At 39.1% G+C, this 14,765-nt stretch overlaps 3 protein-coding genes and 1 long non-coding RNA gene across 4 annotated transcripts; 3 read left to right on the top strand and 1 right to left on the bottom strand.

Annotated features, from left to right (window-relative positions):
- The first annotated feature begins 33 nt into the window (after positions 1-33).
- LOC125477008 lies at positions 34-932 on the top strand. The gene is made up of 2 exons (XM_048583742.1): positions 34-763; positions 913-932. The coding sequence occupies exons 1-2, from the start codon at positions 34-36 to the stop codon at positions 930-932; spliced, it is 750 nt and encodes a 249-aa protein (XP_048439699.1).
- Positions 933-961: 29 nt separating this feature from the next.
- LOC125477083 lies at positions 962-1,736 on the top strand. Its single transcript, XR_007258296.1, has 2 exons — positions 962-1,178; positions 1,358-1,736. It is a non-coding gene; the product is annotated as an uncharacterized LOC125477083 (long non-coding RNA).
- Positions 1,737-3,462: 1,726 nt separating this feature from the next.
- Positions 3,463-6,318, top strand: LOC125477031 (monothiol glutaredoxin-S15, mitochondrial). Its single transcript, XM_048583779.1, has 7 exons — positions 3,463-3,624; positions 3,772-3,856; positions 4,545-4,679; positions 4,793-4,892; positions 5,456-5,522; positions 5,924-6,002; positions 6,096-6,318. Exons 2-7 carry the CDS (start codon positions 3,782-3,784, stop codon positions 6,156-6,158), a joined length of 519 nt encoding a protein of 172 aa, XP_048439736.1. The 5' UTR covers positions 3,463-3,624; positions 3,772-3,781; the 3' UTR covers positions 6,159-6,318.
- Positions 6,319-7,269: 951 nt separating this feature from the next.
- LOC125477077 (periodic tryptophan protein 2) lies at positions 7,270-14,285 on the bottom strand. Its single transcript, XM_048583850.1, is given in 8 exon segments — positions 7,270-7,972; positions 8,086-8,313; positions 8,823-8,909; positions 8,911-9,168; positions 10,574-10,945; positions 11,200-11,292; positions 11,381-11,632; positions 12,949-14,285. Coding segments are annotated over 8 exon segments (2,682 nt in total). The 5' UTR covers positions 14,170-14,285; the 3' UTR covers positions 7,270-7,801.
- Positions 14,286-14,765: the final 480 nt, after the last annotated feature.

The raw sequence follows: 14,765 nt of genomic DNA, 5'->3' as shown, positions 1-14,765 counted from the left end.
TGTAAATCATCTTCGCCTTGCTGCTCAACAGTTATGTTGCAGGAACTTCCTCTCACACACACCTCTCACATTGCTAGCGAGGAACAGTCATCGCCTGGGCAAAGCAGCCCCTGTGGCAGTCAATTGGATTCGAAGCCAGTTTGCCCTCTTTGTCGTGGAGAGATCTATGGGTATGTTGTTGTAGAGGCTGCTCGCCACTTCATGAATGCCAAAGTGAGGAATTGCTCTTCTGAGACATGTGACTTTAGTGGGACTTATTCAGAACTGAGGAAGCATGCTAGGTCTGAACATCCTACTGTCCGTCCATCCGAGGTGGATCCAACTCGGCATAGTGATTGGGTAAGGTTGGAGCGTGAAAGGGACTTGGAAGATGTTCTTAGCTTGGTCCAACAAGGACCCGGAGATGAACTTCTTGATGATTCATCAGGGGATCTTAATTCCTGGATGTCGACCGTGTTCGCTGCAATGTTCCGTTCTCTTGAGGTCATGCTTGTGACTCGTTTGATGGATTCTTCAAGTGGCTCTTCAAGTGGCAGAGAGCAGCAGACGCATAACCGCAGATCAGGAAGGATATCCAGGGTTCGTTATGACAATGATACCATTCCTTCCACTAGACGGAGCAACAATGTATCAGATATTACATCTCGTCCCAGACGTCTGCGATGGCGGGCACTGAATGATGATGTGGGGACTAGCCGTTCCAGATGGGGTCGCAATTCCATGTCTGGGGAGGCTGGTGGTCATGCGCCTAGATGGGGCAACAGTTTGTTGTCAGAGCAAAATAGCCGTACCCCAAGATGGGGCAACAACTCCTTGTCAGAGGAAGCTAACCATGCCGCCAGATGGGGCAACAATCCCTTATCAGAGGAGACCAGTCGCACCTCTAGAATGGGCAACAACTCCTTAACGGAGGAGACCAGTCGTTGGCCTAGATGGAGCAACAACACCTTACCAGAAGAAACCAGTCGTGCTTCTATATGGGGCAACAACTCCTTACGTGAAGAAACCAATCGTCCTCCTAGATGGGGCAACAACTCCTTAACTGAAGAGACCAGTCGTGCTCCTAGATGGGGCAATGCTTCAGCACCTGAAAATACCCCTCGTACTGGAAGGCTGCGCTGGAGAAATCAAAGATGGCCAACAAATAACAGGCGGTGACTGCGGCAGACTATTCTGAGGTCAATTTTCTCGCGCTAAAAGTTAGTGTCAAGATTTTTTATGAAACTACGCTAAAACTTAGTGTCAAGATTCTGTATGTAAGTTTCATATTTCGCAGAAGTATAGTCATTTTCCAATGTTTCACGTATTTCTCATCACTCTTTCCTTTTTTTTCCCCTTTTTCTTTTGGCGTTCTCAGATCGAACAGCCGCAGTAGCATCTTCAGATTACGTCTCTGCTCAGTTGCAGATCGAACTGCCGCAGTAGCATCTTCAGATTACGTCTCTGCTCAGTTGCGGATCGTGTCGGACTGTTTAAGAAGAAGAAGCATTGAATGAACTGCGAAGGCATGAAGTTTCATTTTGCCTGACAATGTTAAAGGGCCTCGAGAACTCTCTTTTTTTTTTTCCCCTCTTGTTTGATTCATTGTTAGATTGTGTTAGCACGGTTGAGTACTATGTTAGTTATGGTTTCGGTTTATGAGGATGTTTCTGTACACAGGGTCGCTTTATATTTCTGGTTTTCTACTTTTTCGCCAAACTTTTTTCAAATAATTTATGAAAAGAATTATTGAATCAGTTGAAGCTACTGGCAACTTTATTTTTCCTGATGGAAAGGACGACCTCTATCATGTGTCAAATTAGCTGATTAGTTGACCTTTATCCTGTGTCAAATTTGAAACAAAAAGACTTAAACGTGACACGGTGTTAACAGTTTAGATGACTTAGGTGGTTCAATTCAAAATCTGGATACATAACAAGAAAATCTCATTAATCTAGTCGTCAAAATTTCTTAGCAAACTCGATATATCCTCTCAAAAGTCCTTGTAGAATTTTAAATCCTATCAAATCTAACACTTTATGTGTCTTTTAAATCTTTCAAAACTTTAATTGACTACACCTGTTGTTGATTCTAAAAAGTACAAAGCCTACGTGGCCGGCAGTGCGAGTAATTATGAGCTAACTACATCATTTTTGTGAAAGCGGAGTTCTAACTCGCAACCGAGCTTGGTCAAGCAGTAGAATAGATGTGGTGGTGGTAGTGGTGTTGACTGCACTGCTGACTTCCGTGCTCAAGCGATTATAGTCGAGAAAGGAACACGTCTTGGCTTTGGATTCTAGAACTTGAAGACAAGGTTGCCTAGATCAGTGTGAAGTTCAGGATCTCCTTTCCTACACCGGGTTTGGTTGCCTCGACTATATTCATTAGAATATAGGTGCGCTGAATTGGTATCAGATTGTACATGTACTCAAAAGAGATAAGCGTTTTAATGGCAAATGTGGTTCGGCCTGTCTAAGTGCCAAACTGCAAAATGCACTTGGGAGTAACCAATCATTGAACACTCTACTTCGCTAGAAAGCTAATGAAGTGACCTCTTTCAGTAATAAGTTAAAAACTTCTTCACCGGTCAAGACTTAGATAGATAACCAACCAACTGGAAGCAGTTTTGTTAGTCTAAACTGAAGATGCTCCCTGACCGCTTGATTTTATGGCTCCAGTGTTGTTAGTCCATGAAGATGTCGCCAGTTCTCAACATAGTATTGTTAGTTTAGACTGAAGATGTGTTGACAGGAAAGTTAGGAAGTTAGTGTTTTTCTCAGGGTTGTGCATCAGTTTTACGTGGGCGAAGGGTTTTCGCGCAGTGCGTTTTAAGTTGTTTGTTGAGTTGAAGTGACTTTAATATTGCATACCATTTTCTATTTATAGGTGAGGTATGTGCGATAAACAAGCCTGCCAAGGCAGAGTCCTGATGGGACTGTATTTGCTCGACATCTGCTTCAATATTCCCCTTATCCTTTAATGGCCCAAATTTCATCTTCATCCAGTCTCAACCTCTTTCATTCCAACTAGGACTCATGAATCTAGTCTCATTATGAGATTCATTCATCTTTATCCAGTTGAGCAAGCATTCTAATCCTTGGGATAATTCGTATTTATCTAAGTTCCAATATGATCTCTTGCATTCTCATTTCGTATAGGACATGACCGAGCCAGCCACACTTGGTTTCTTCACAGTCCTTCTTTCATAAGGACTCGGTCGAACTGATCCTCTTCATGGGGCTAAAAGCCCATTGGGTTGAAGGATACACAATAGCCCGAGATCTGTGGTCCTTCGGTTAGCCCATCTTTGCCCAAACTGTTGTTTCATGCCCGAAAGCACTCGCTAAGTGAATTTTACAAAATTTTGAGTCATAAGGAAAATTCAATTTGACATTCATCATAAATTTCAAGGGTAAATTGAAATAAGTAAAATTCAAGGCCGGAATTAGAATGTGTAACAAAATGGACCAAAGATATACCAATAAAAAAGAAGGAAACTGGATTCATTTAAACCGACACACGTTGCAGAAACCTTCACTACACTCGAGAAAAACGCATCGTTTCACCTGGTTCCCTCTTCCTTCTCAGCTCAGCGCCTCAGCCTCCTTCCACGGCGGTTCCACCTCTCTCCTTCTCTTCTTCCAGGTAAATCGATCAAGTTCCCGACTTTCCTTCGTTTTCCGACTAACCAAACAGGATTTTGACATCGGTTTTTATGAATGAATGTTATTGTAAAAAGCTTTCAACTTTCCTTCGTTTTCCGACTAACCAAACACAATTTCATGTTTTTAGGGTTCGCAGCATGGCTAAGTCGCTTTCGAATTTGCTCTTCAAGGGGCTTTCGTTTTCCGGCTCGGCTGCTCGTCCTGCCACAATTGTAAGACTTTTCCGGGTTTTCCACATTTGGGTACTAGTAGTTATTGCGGGGGGAAGTGATTTCCGCACACCCATTTCTCCTCATCCACGTTCCGGTTTACATCTGTTTGTTGTTTCTCATTCGATTTCTTCAATTCGAAGGCGAGAAATAAGAGTGTGTACAAGGAGAAAAAGGAGGTGTAGAAATCACTAGTAGTAGTAGTAGTGAAACGAAATTGCGTAACTCAAAGAGTGTTGAGACTGAGAGTTTTGTTCAAATCAAACTAAACCCAGTTACAATATGGGTTTGTTTTGGATTAAATACTGTTTTATATATGATTTTAAGAAAAAAAAAAATACTGTTGTATTTTGATATTACCTGTCTGTGATTGGAAATATGTTTCGGTACAGAGTTAATTGGATTATCTATGTTCGAACATACCATGAACCCTAAACCCTGAACCCTGTTTGTCATATGGATTGAGATTTTGATCACATGATATATATTATATAGTCTGGCAAGAAACATTAATCTTTATTCCGCATGCTTTATGTTTGTGTTTTCAACCTCACCATGTATAGGAGTGTGCATGCAACTACGTGCAGTGTATATGTTACAACAACACGTTAATCCACGCCATGTTTTCAATTTGGATTCATTATACTTCATACTTAATAATGATAACTTTGAATGGTTTTTTTGGTGTTAGGCTCCTGCATCCTTTTATCTTAGTGGCTTGAGATACAACACCAGTGTGCCAAATGAGGCCGACACACACGATGATTTTAAACCAACTAATAAGCTTGAGAGTTCTGACCTTAGCTTGAAGGACCTTGTTGAAAAGGTAGACATATGCCAAACAAATCTTCTTAATATAATCTTTTTCTTTCCCTTTGTCATCTGGATGAAGGTTTATTGTTTGTTACGTTCAATGATTCTGATATGTTTCTGGCGTAGGATGTCAAGGACAACCCTGTAATGCTTTACATGAAAGGAGTGCCTGAAGTTCCTCAATGTGGATTCAGCTCACTTGCTGTTAGAGTATTGAAACTATATGGTAAGTGCCAAGTCGTTCAACACTCCAACTTTCATTCATGACTTTCTAAAGTTCATTTAGCAACCAAATCTATCTGCATATGAACGGAAATAACTGAAATGAAAGCAAAGTGGTGCTCACTATGTTCATGATTGTTCATAAGTTCCATCAAAGTGAGACGCCTCTAGCTAAAGATGGATATAAATATTTCGCTAATGTTGAACAAATACATAGAGGTGCATTTAATACTTCCTGCATAAAGAGTCAGTTTCTTACAAATACGTGATGCACCTAATCAACTAGAAATTTCAACAATGGCTAAAACATAGTCAGGCATTTATTGTTCATAAAGTAATCCAGAATGAAGTAGAGTACTGTTTCGGTGCAGTGATTGACTGATTGAATTAATTTTCTTTTCAAGTTCACTTATTGCATGAAGTATGTTGAGTGAAGCGAAATAACTGGTTCTATGTTAACGAGTGTAGCTTGAGGTTATGAACAAACATGACTATAACAAAGTCACTTTCGCGTGTTTTAATGTATTGCTGCTAAATATTTTTTTATGATAATTGTGAACTTTGCAGAAGTTCCTTTGGCTTCTAGAAATATCGTGGAAGACCCTGAACTGAAAAGTGCTGTAAAAGCCTTTAGGTGAGTTGATTCTTTGTCGTTAGTTTTTAAAGGTTTCCCACTCTGGTTTTAGTTTATATAATTTTGCCTTTCCAAATTTGCTAGCACAGCTTATTAACGAAAGTGGTAAGCAAATCTTTCTTTTTTCTTTGGTGAAGTACATAGTACTATTTATTAAGAAATTGTCGTTGCATGAAGAATTATGATTGTCACGAATTGTGATTGAATTATAGAACTCATTGTTTTTGTTGGAAGTTAAAACCTGTCACCCTTTTCACTAATGATCGTGCAAACCTGAAACGAAAACTACTTCAAATTTTGTTCATTATACAGAGGCAGGACCGTCGATTATGCTAAACTTAGGCATTTTGGCCTTTTTGATTTGGAGTTGATTTCTTAACTTCCTTTTTTTCCCTATGAAGCCACTGGCCGACGTTTCCTCAGATATTCATCAAGGGGGAGTTTGTCGGAGGGTCAGATATTATTCTCAATATGCATCAGGTTAGTCCTTATAAATTCGACTAGTTACTGTATTTTTTGTTATATATTCAGGGCAACGCATTTGCTGTAAGAATGTTGTCTTTTCGTTTGTAGAGTGGTGAACTGAAGGAAAAGCTTAAGGACATCTCAGGCAGTCAGGAGAAGAAATCTGAATAAGTTGTTGAATTTGGGCTGTGGAGTGCAGAGTAGTACATTTCTTCCATGTTTTTCTTTTGTTGCTGAAAGATGACAAATATGTGGGATTATGTATCACTGGAGTTAATAAACTAATTTTATCATATCAAGAGTAATAAATGTCGCTTATTTATTTATCTCATTTCGTTCTTGTGCAATATATCTAGTTTTCATGTGAGATTGGGTTTGAGTTAGTTGTGGTGCGATGGGATTGGATCGGATAACTCGTATTTAAGGAACGTTGATGGAAGAAATTTTGTCTGACTTGAAGGAAGAATTTTTTAAATCCATAAAAAAATATATATTACGTCGGATTTCTTATAATTCCCGAAATATGAAAAATCATTCACCCTTACCTTTACACGGCTCTTGAATTGTATGAGTTAATCAATCCATCCAATCCTAGAAAGTAGAAACTGAACTGAGTCCTAAGATATGTAGATTTGAATTTGAAGTGAGGAAAACCGGAATTTAACTATAGAACAAAACAATTCAATTAAAAATGGGTTGCTTAAAAAAATGATTGATAGCCCCAGCAACATTTGAAGGTGTGATTTGCTGGTCTTCAGACATCTCCAATTTACCACCCCTGTGTGATACCCAAGTAAAAATGATTTCTTTACACCAATTTTCTACAGTAGGCGGGTTCAGGATTGTAATTTTAACGGATTCTAATGTAAAATATTCAAGTTTTATTTAGATGAAAACTGTGCTTAGTGAGCAAATTTTTTTTAGTGGGGAAATTTGTCAAGCACTTGGTGCGCCTATCGTCTCCATTTCTGTTTATGTCTACCAATCTAAAGCAATTTGCTGAGTGATGTCGAGATCTCATGCCTAGCGTTGTCGACACATCCTGCCAAATATTACTGAGACTACTATAAGACATTTCATCAAACACTTGATGGGCGCAAAACGATCCCGTATTAGACATTTAGAAAGTCCTCGAAGAACCTTTACATGTATTTTTCCGGGCCTTCAAAGGGTCCCCAGACCGCCTCATGTGGATCTGCCCATACCTAGACACCTTTGTTTATTTCCCTCCCTTGCAATAAGATGCAAGTCAACGACTTGCAACCAAAGAAATGCTTTGCAATAAGCATCAAGAAAAAAATAAATTGAAATATTCATGTTCCAACTGCTTTTTCTGATCCAATCCATCAAGACCAATCATCATTCCAAACTCCACACAGACAAAAGCAGACCAAAAGCAGACTGGGGAAAAAGGAAAACTTCAAGACGTACATTTCCCGAGGACCAATTCTCTTTGTCAATATAGTACAGAAAAACTGCAGATCGGCATCAGATCATACGATGAATGCCAATTAGCGACGGACAATGTTTCAAGACAAATCTACTTTTTAACTACCACAGAGACAACATTAACTGATGCTGCAAATACATACGCCTGCAATGACTGCAAGACTTTACTGCACGGATGATGTTTTAAGCAACAAACTGCAGTTCTTGTCACGAGCCTCAATTTCACAGCTCAAGTATTTTCCAACATGTCAATAGAGCGACGAGGGTTCCCAAAACCAAGCAAGTTGATTTCACACATTGCAATGAAAACAGTAATCTTTTACCTGAAAATTTTGTTGAGGTGTGCAGCAGCGTTGCCATACTTTTCATTTCCCTGAGCTTGCTGAACATAAATATCGAAGCATATATTCGTTGGAAGAACATGTCTCCTTCAAATCCTGATGTGTTCTTGTTATTGCCTTCTGTAGGGATTTTAAAGCAGGAAGCAGCTTTCGGAAGTTTTGTTGAATAGAGTTACCATGAACCTTGCAGAGCTCCTGCAAGACAAAACAAACACAAACCCTCAGTGCGGTCCTGATATGAAAACAATCCTGCTGTAAGAGGTATACAGCATCTGGACTGAGCAGAAACGAAATTCAATAGAAGTTACCTGACACCACTGAAGAATGAACTCCACATGCGGGCAACTTTCCAAAAGATCTGCTAATGCCTCGATTAACCTTTGCAAATATCTGTAAGGAATTGATGAGACGACAGCAGGGATGTCTATCGGACTAACTTTGAAAATACACTTTTTAATCAGACTGTCTTCATTTAATCTGAGACTGAGGATTAAAGCCTTGCTCAATTTATCTTCATTGAGTGCAGCATCAACAGCCTGCAGAACAATGTGATCAGAAAACAAAATTGAAGGTAGAAATCTACAATAACTAAGAAAATTAGTGCAATTTTAAAGAAGGGTCTCACTATTTAAAATAAAATTCTCGCAAGCCTTCCAATATGAATTCTTTAATCTCCATTATAAACCTTCGATAAAATAACATTCAAGGACTGGTTAAAACACAAATCTCTCTCCCCTCCCCATCCACTCTCCCTGCCACCATCATCCAGCTGCTCTCCTCCCACCTTTGGAACGGAGGTACCTTTGTTCCAGGTGCCCATGGTACCTCCTCTAGGTTTCAAAGGTGGACAGTCTACCTAGTTTTTCTTTAATTAAGTTTATGTTTTTATCAGACAAATATTGATGTTCATAGAAAATTGAATTTAATTAGAGCAATTGTAGTATTATGGTGGCATACTGAGTTTTAAAGAAACAACATTTTGAAAATGTTTAATGGTAATCTAAGTAGAGGGATGTTCAGAATATTTCAAAGTTTCACCACGTACCTCAGGTGTGACATCCATGTCAAGATCAGTTGGGTCAAAGATAAAAGAATCATCAATAGAATAAACTAGAACTCCCTCTGTTGTTGCAGGCTGAGAAGCTCCGACCAGTGGGGGCAATTCTCAAGCATTTTGTTCTAACAACCGGCCTTCCACGGTTAGGCATGGATCCTGGTAAATCATAACCCAACTTTCCCCGGGTTTGTTTGTCAACACCTTCTTCTATATCACTGTTATCATCGTCAATTAAATCCAGTGGTCCAGCATCTGTCATATTCTTTGAGTTTAAGAAGTCAAGAACTCCATCCAAAGATAGATTGTGAGTTATTTGAAACCTCCGCAGCAACACCTGTGAAAATAAATCCACTAAATCAATAGACCTAAGAACTTTGAAGTTTAAACATAATGAAGAAGTGGAGTTCCTCTATAAGCTAGATTCAGAGAAATACCATGGTACTGAGTGAGGCAGAAGGAGATATACCCAATCACCTATACATGTACAATATAGACAAGGACAATTCTATACATCCTAACTTATCTTTTCCCAACTTATAGAGCATTCTCACACTGGATTAAAATACATTGTTGTATTGCCAATCCAATGATTTATTTCTCACACAGGAAGGCAACAAAAAAGCATTAGGACAAAAAAGTTGGGGTATTTTCTAAAGAATAGGTTTAGATAATTGATGTAGAAACAAGCGGATTGTAACAGGTTTAAGGCCAAAAACATTCTACCCAAGAGCATATGCATACAAGACGGCAAGAGAAAGAATCAATATAAAAGTTACACAAGCTGCTTTTTTATATCAAAATATACAACAAGCTGCTTAAAGTTCATTCAAAACTCGAAGGCATTGGGTATTCAGATAACCATGGAAGTTGCACAGCCCCAATCAAAGTCCTCGTTAAATGTTTTATGTTCTGAATATGCGGCGACTTGGAGAAATCTTAATTCATTGGGACCTGGCCAAGAGGTGGAAAGTTGTACAGCTCTTATAAAAAACCTCATCACATATTTGACTTTATCTTCTGAATATGCAACTCGTACATATTCAACAGATCTGTTCCAAATTTGGAGAATATGTATGTTACCTCACTTTTCACTACTTTTCCTGTATATTAAGCATGTGGTTCAAAGCCTTAAAAGCTGCCTACGAACACTCTCTAGATCTATCCCTCTAACTATCTGAAGTTCGAAATATTGGTGTTTGCAACAGGCCTAATAAACTCTAGAGTGTATTTTCCATTAAGCCACTTCAGACACCAATTTTTAATCTATTAACCAATAACCAATGGGACCCAAAGATGGAATGAAAGAAGATTAGGAAGAAAGCATAGATCAAAGGTAATTAGAAACAGACACATTTGAAACCCTGCCAGAAATCATGGGAAGTCTTACATCTGTGTGGCTGAAAAGGTAAATGATGGGGGCAAAAGAAAAAGGATAACAAATGACTATATATCGCAGTGGTTGGCTAAAGTTGCAATAAATCAAAGTACAGAACATGTCTCATGTAAGAATGTGTAAAAGCTTGTGACCCAATGGTTAATGAAAATATAGCTCATGTGTTTCTGAGCAGTTTCTTCAAAGCATGAAAGAGATGCAAGAGATGTATGTGCATAACTGCATATAGTTCAATGTTTAAGGTCTTGATGTTCCAGCCAGAAAACAAAACAGTAACAAGAATGTGAAAAAATTGAAGTTTGAGAAACATCATTGAGTGTGGATCATGCTGTGGTAAGAAACTAACCTGATCAGAAACATCATACATGCAGATGTATTTGCTACTTCCTCCAGCTAATATGTAACTCCCATCAGCTGAATAACATAAGGTTGTGAAGAACTTTCCTGAACTTGAGTTGGCAGCTGATCTACGATCTGTCATAAGACGACCTCCAGAAATATCCCTACGGCCCTCAATGGTATACATTAATAAACCATCAATCGGGTCCCAGAAATGAATTTGACCGTCTAATGTGCTGCTCGCCAACTGCTTTCCATCTGGACGGTAAACCAATGTAAGAACATCATGTGTATGAGTGAATGTTTCAACGGCACCTTTTCCATCAAAAACATCCCACAACCGAACTGTTCTGTCCCATGATGATGAAGCTAAAATTGCCTGCATGTGGGAGAAAAAAGCATCTCATCAAGCTCCAAAAGTTATCAACGTTAAACCTTGTAAATAAACTCTTGGTTGCATGAGAATATAAAAACAACATACATAAAGAAAACAACTTAAATCAGAACCACCTCTATAAAAGTAAATGCATCTGCAACAGCCAGAATGAGCATTATAGAAGCATATGCATTTATAATAAACCAACAGAACAATTATACCAGCAGAACAATCAAATATAATATAAGTAAACTCACATTTGTAGGAGAAAACATCAAACCGTGAACAGGACCTTCATGGCCGCTTAGAATATCCAACAGACGGCCTGTCTTCATTGACCAAACAAAGATCTATTGTACATAACATTAAGAAAAGTCAGGAAACAGGAACTAAAATGAAGCATCAAGTCAAAAAGCTATGATCAAAGGGGCAAAATACCTCAAAGGAATCAAGGGTTCCAGCACAAATCACTTCACCACTCTGATCTGCTGCCAGTGAAACAAATTGCCTAGTTTCAGGGGTGGTAAATGTTCTAAAATTTCGATAACGGTACAAATCCCATGCACGAACAGTCCCGTCCAGAGAGGCACTTAGGAGACTATGGCTGTTAGCCATAAAGTGGAGTGCGGTGATTGCATTAGTGTGCTCAGAGAATGTTATAAAGCAGAAACCTGATGAAACAGTCCAGACCTGCACAAGAAGAAGAGTAAACTCTCTGGGTATGACAGTCCACAATTGCATTTTGTACGAAATATTAATAATCCGCACATTGGCAAGTTGATGTAATTATGAAAGTGCAAATAGAAAATGGGTGTGGTAATGCAACAATACATCACAAACCCACCAAACTGTCATGCATTATTAAACTCACTAGAAAATTCTATAGTACATATATCACCAATGATCATCTGATCTAGTGGCACCCAATCTCCACTTTCTTGGAGAATACCCTAAGATAAAATCTCATGGACAGCAATTGTTGACTATAAACAAATCATTCGTTATGAGAATCATAAGACAAATCGATAGTACATATATCCAAGGTACTAAAAGATGCTAGGCACTAGTTGGGCGGTGGGCTAGGGCCTAGTGCCTAGGTGATTAGGAGGGGGCCCAAGCAGACTACTCGGATTTAAGTAAATTTATTATATATTGTATAAATAAGAGCCTATTATACTTAAAAAAAAAACATACATAATTAAATTGGGATACGTATATTGAAAAATAAAATGACATAAATTATAAAGTACCAACATATTGAAAACATGGGGAATAAGCATATAATGAGTGTTCATCCAAGTATTCAACAAGTCTCTTACATTTTATTAAAAAATTAAAATACAAAATGAAAGTTATCGATTTTCTGTCTAAGTAGGAGTCACGACCTAGGGTGTCTAGGCGGGCTAGGTGGACGCCTAAGCGGGTTTAGGCGCACTTTCTTAACTTTCAAATGCCTAGGGACTAATTGGGGGGGTAGCCAGCCGCCTAGTGCCTAGGCGGGGATTTTTAGACCAGTGCATATATCACCAATGATCATCTGATCTAGTGGCACCCAATCTCCACTCTCTTGGAGAATTTCCTGAGATAAAATCTCATGGATAACAATTGTTGACTATAAAAAAACCATTCTTTTGGGAATCATAAGACAAGAATAAGGTAATGCAAAGTCATCGTAACATACAAGTACAATGGACCTACAGTACAAAAGATTTCTAAGTCGCACCTTTCAGTCAGTTATGAAACGAGTCATCATTTATTAAAGGCAACCCATGCCACAACCGAAACAAATGGATTAAATAAAAAAGGTTAGTATTACACTGAAGAAAAACCCACAAAGTAGAGACAATATATGAATCTGCAGATAACAGCTAACAAGTTACTAATCCTCATTCTTCAATCATAACAGCTTAAACATAGAGCTAAGATGCTTGAACGAAAATGCTGCATGGAACTACACAAGCAAAGTCCTCTAAATAAAAAGCTTCCCATTCTAAAAACTACTTTACCTTGACTTTGTTATCATCTGCTCCAGTGGCTAACAGTTGCGAATCTGGTGAATAAGCAAGACAATTCACATCGAAGTAATGCCCCTGCTGCTTCAATATATAACTCTCTGACTTCCACTCCCACACAAGCAACTGTCCAAGTTTCGCACACCCAAATGTCAGCCAATTTCCAAGTTCATTAAAAACTGCGGTGGTAATTTTCTCTCTTGATATTGACAACAAGTGCAAGCACACAAAATCAGGCATTTGATATAACCCAAATACACCATTTGAGAACCCAACAACCAACATATTAAGGCCCCTATGATAATCACATGCTGTCAACTTCGCCTGGGACTGCAAAAAATTGTTCTTCCCCAACAACTCCCATTTCCTGTTTCGCAAATACCCACCTTCTTCATCCAAGTCACCTTCTCTGCCCTCATAACCCTTTCTCTTCTTCAAATCACCACTTCCAAAACCTTCAACTTCACCGTCACCATCCCTATCCGGTGTACCTGGTGAGTGTGGCTCTTTAACATCCATTCCATCAGATTCACCTTCATTGTCACTCAAACCCCAACTAAACACATAACAATCGCGGGTAACTGTATAAACATTGCATACCTTATTCGTGTTCTTATCAATTCCAAAAAACACACCCACAACTGTATCTCTATGACCCAAAAACATAAATGGCTTCCTTTTAACCCCGCCTGATTTCAATTTTTTCATACAAAACAACCTAGCAGTCAAATCTTTCGACCCGATAAGCAAATAATTCGAGTCCGGGCTCCAATCCAATGCCACAACCTTATCATCACAATCAGCAAAAGTCCTAACCAATTCAAACGGAAAAAACTCTTTCTTGAAACCAGGAGAGCGCCAAATTTGAACCAACTTACCCGTGGCGACCGCGATAAACGCCCCATTGGGACTGAATTCGATGGCATTGACGGATTTTTTGAAGGACATGCGGTGAAGCACCACGCGCTGGCGGAGGTTGATGAAGAGGCATCGGCGATTGTCGTCGACTGTGAGGAGAAAGACGCCGTCAGGCGAGGCGGCGATTCGGGAGATGTTGGAGGAAGATTGGACGGGTAGGGTTATGGATTGAGATTTGATGAGGTCGGTGACGGAGACTCTGTTACCGACCGGTGAGATTAGCTCGGTGTTGTTGGTGATTACGGCGTTGCCTCCTCGGTACGGAGCTCCAAGGAGGTTCTGGAACCTGTAGTTCATAACTTTTCACAGATTGAGTTGCCAAGAAAAGCGCAGGACTGAAGAAGCAGAATTTTCTCGGCAACCAAACAGAGGACGAAGAACGTTGAGAGATTTTAGTTACCACAGCTAAAGGTTTAGCTAGGGTTTAAGCGAAGATAAATTTACACTTTGGGTCCCGTCTTTCAGGTCATTTGTCATTTTGCCCTCTTAAAATTCAGTTTTAACAAATGGGTCATGATACAAGGTTCTTTTTGGGGACTTTGACAATATGAGGGGGCTTTATTGAATTAACATATTACCAGAGTGTGGGGGAGAGGGGGGACGATCGGCTGACCCGAAAGAAATGGGGTAGTTCGGTTCCTTCAGTTCGATCTTTTGATTGAAATTTGCAATTTGTATTTGGGTCCGGTTTTTATTTTTAAATTTTTTTTTCTTTTTCTTTTTAACATACAAAATGAAGAAAAAAGATAGAGAATAAGGCCTTCAACATATTTAGACATAAAGTTTTTTTTTTTTTGTCAAAATATTTAGACATAAAGTTGGTTTGCCTAGTCTTGGATTAAAATTAGACATATGGTGACATGGAATTGGGCTTGAAATATGAAAACCAAACA

Source organism: the organism of the source record quoted next, unplaced genomic scaffold, assembly GCF_019419815.1.
Source record: "Pyrus x bretschneideri cultivar Hongxiangsu unplaced genomic scaffold, Pyrus_bretschneideri_v1 Contig20, whole genome shotgun sequence".
Classification (NCBI taxonomy): Eukaryota; Viridiplantae; Streptophyta; class Magnoliopsida; order Rosales; family Rosaceae; genus Pyrus; species Pyrus x bretschneideri.
Note: the sequence above shows the minus strand (reverse complement) of the source record. Positions and strands in the feature narration are given on the sequence as shown.

Bases quoted from the DNA above. Each gene is read 5' to 3' on its own strand.
- LOC125477008 (XM_048583742.1), top strand. From the start codon at position 34: ATGTTGCAGGAACTTCCTCTCACACACACCTCTCACATTGCTAGCGAG. The intron at 764-912 runs GTTTGTTGTCAG...TCCTTAACGGAG, and splicing joins TGCGCCTAGATGGGGCAACA to GAGACCAGTCGTTGGCCTAG.
- LOC125477031 (XM_048583779.1), top strand. From the start codon at position 3,782: ATGGCTAAGTCGCTTTCGAATTTGCTCTTCAAGGGGCTTTCGTTTTCC. The intron at 3,857-4,544 runs GTAAGACTTTTC...TTTTGGTGTTAG, and splicing joins CTGCTCGTCCTGCCACAATT to GCTCCTGCATCCTTTTATCT. The intron at 6,003-6,095 runs GTTAGTCCTTAT...TTTCGTTTGTAG, and splicing joins TTATTCTCAATATGCATCAG to AGTGGTGAACTGAAGGAAAA.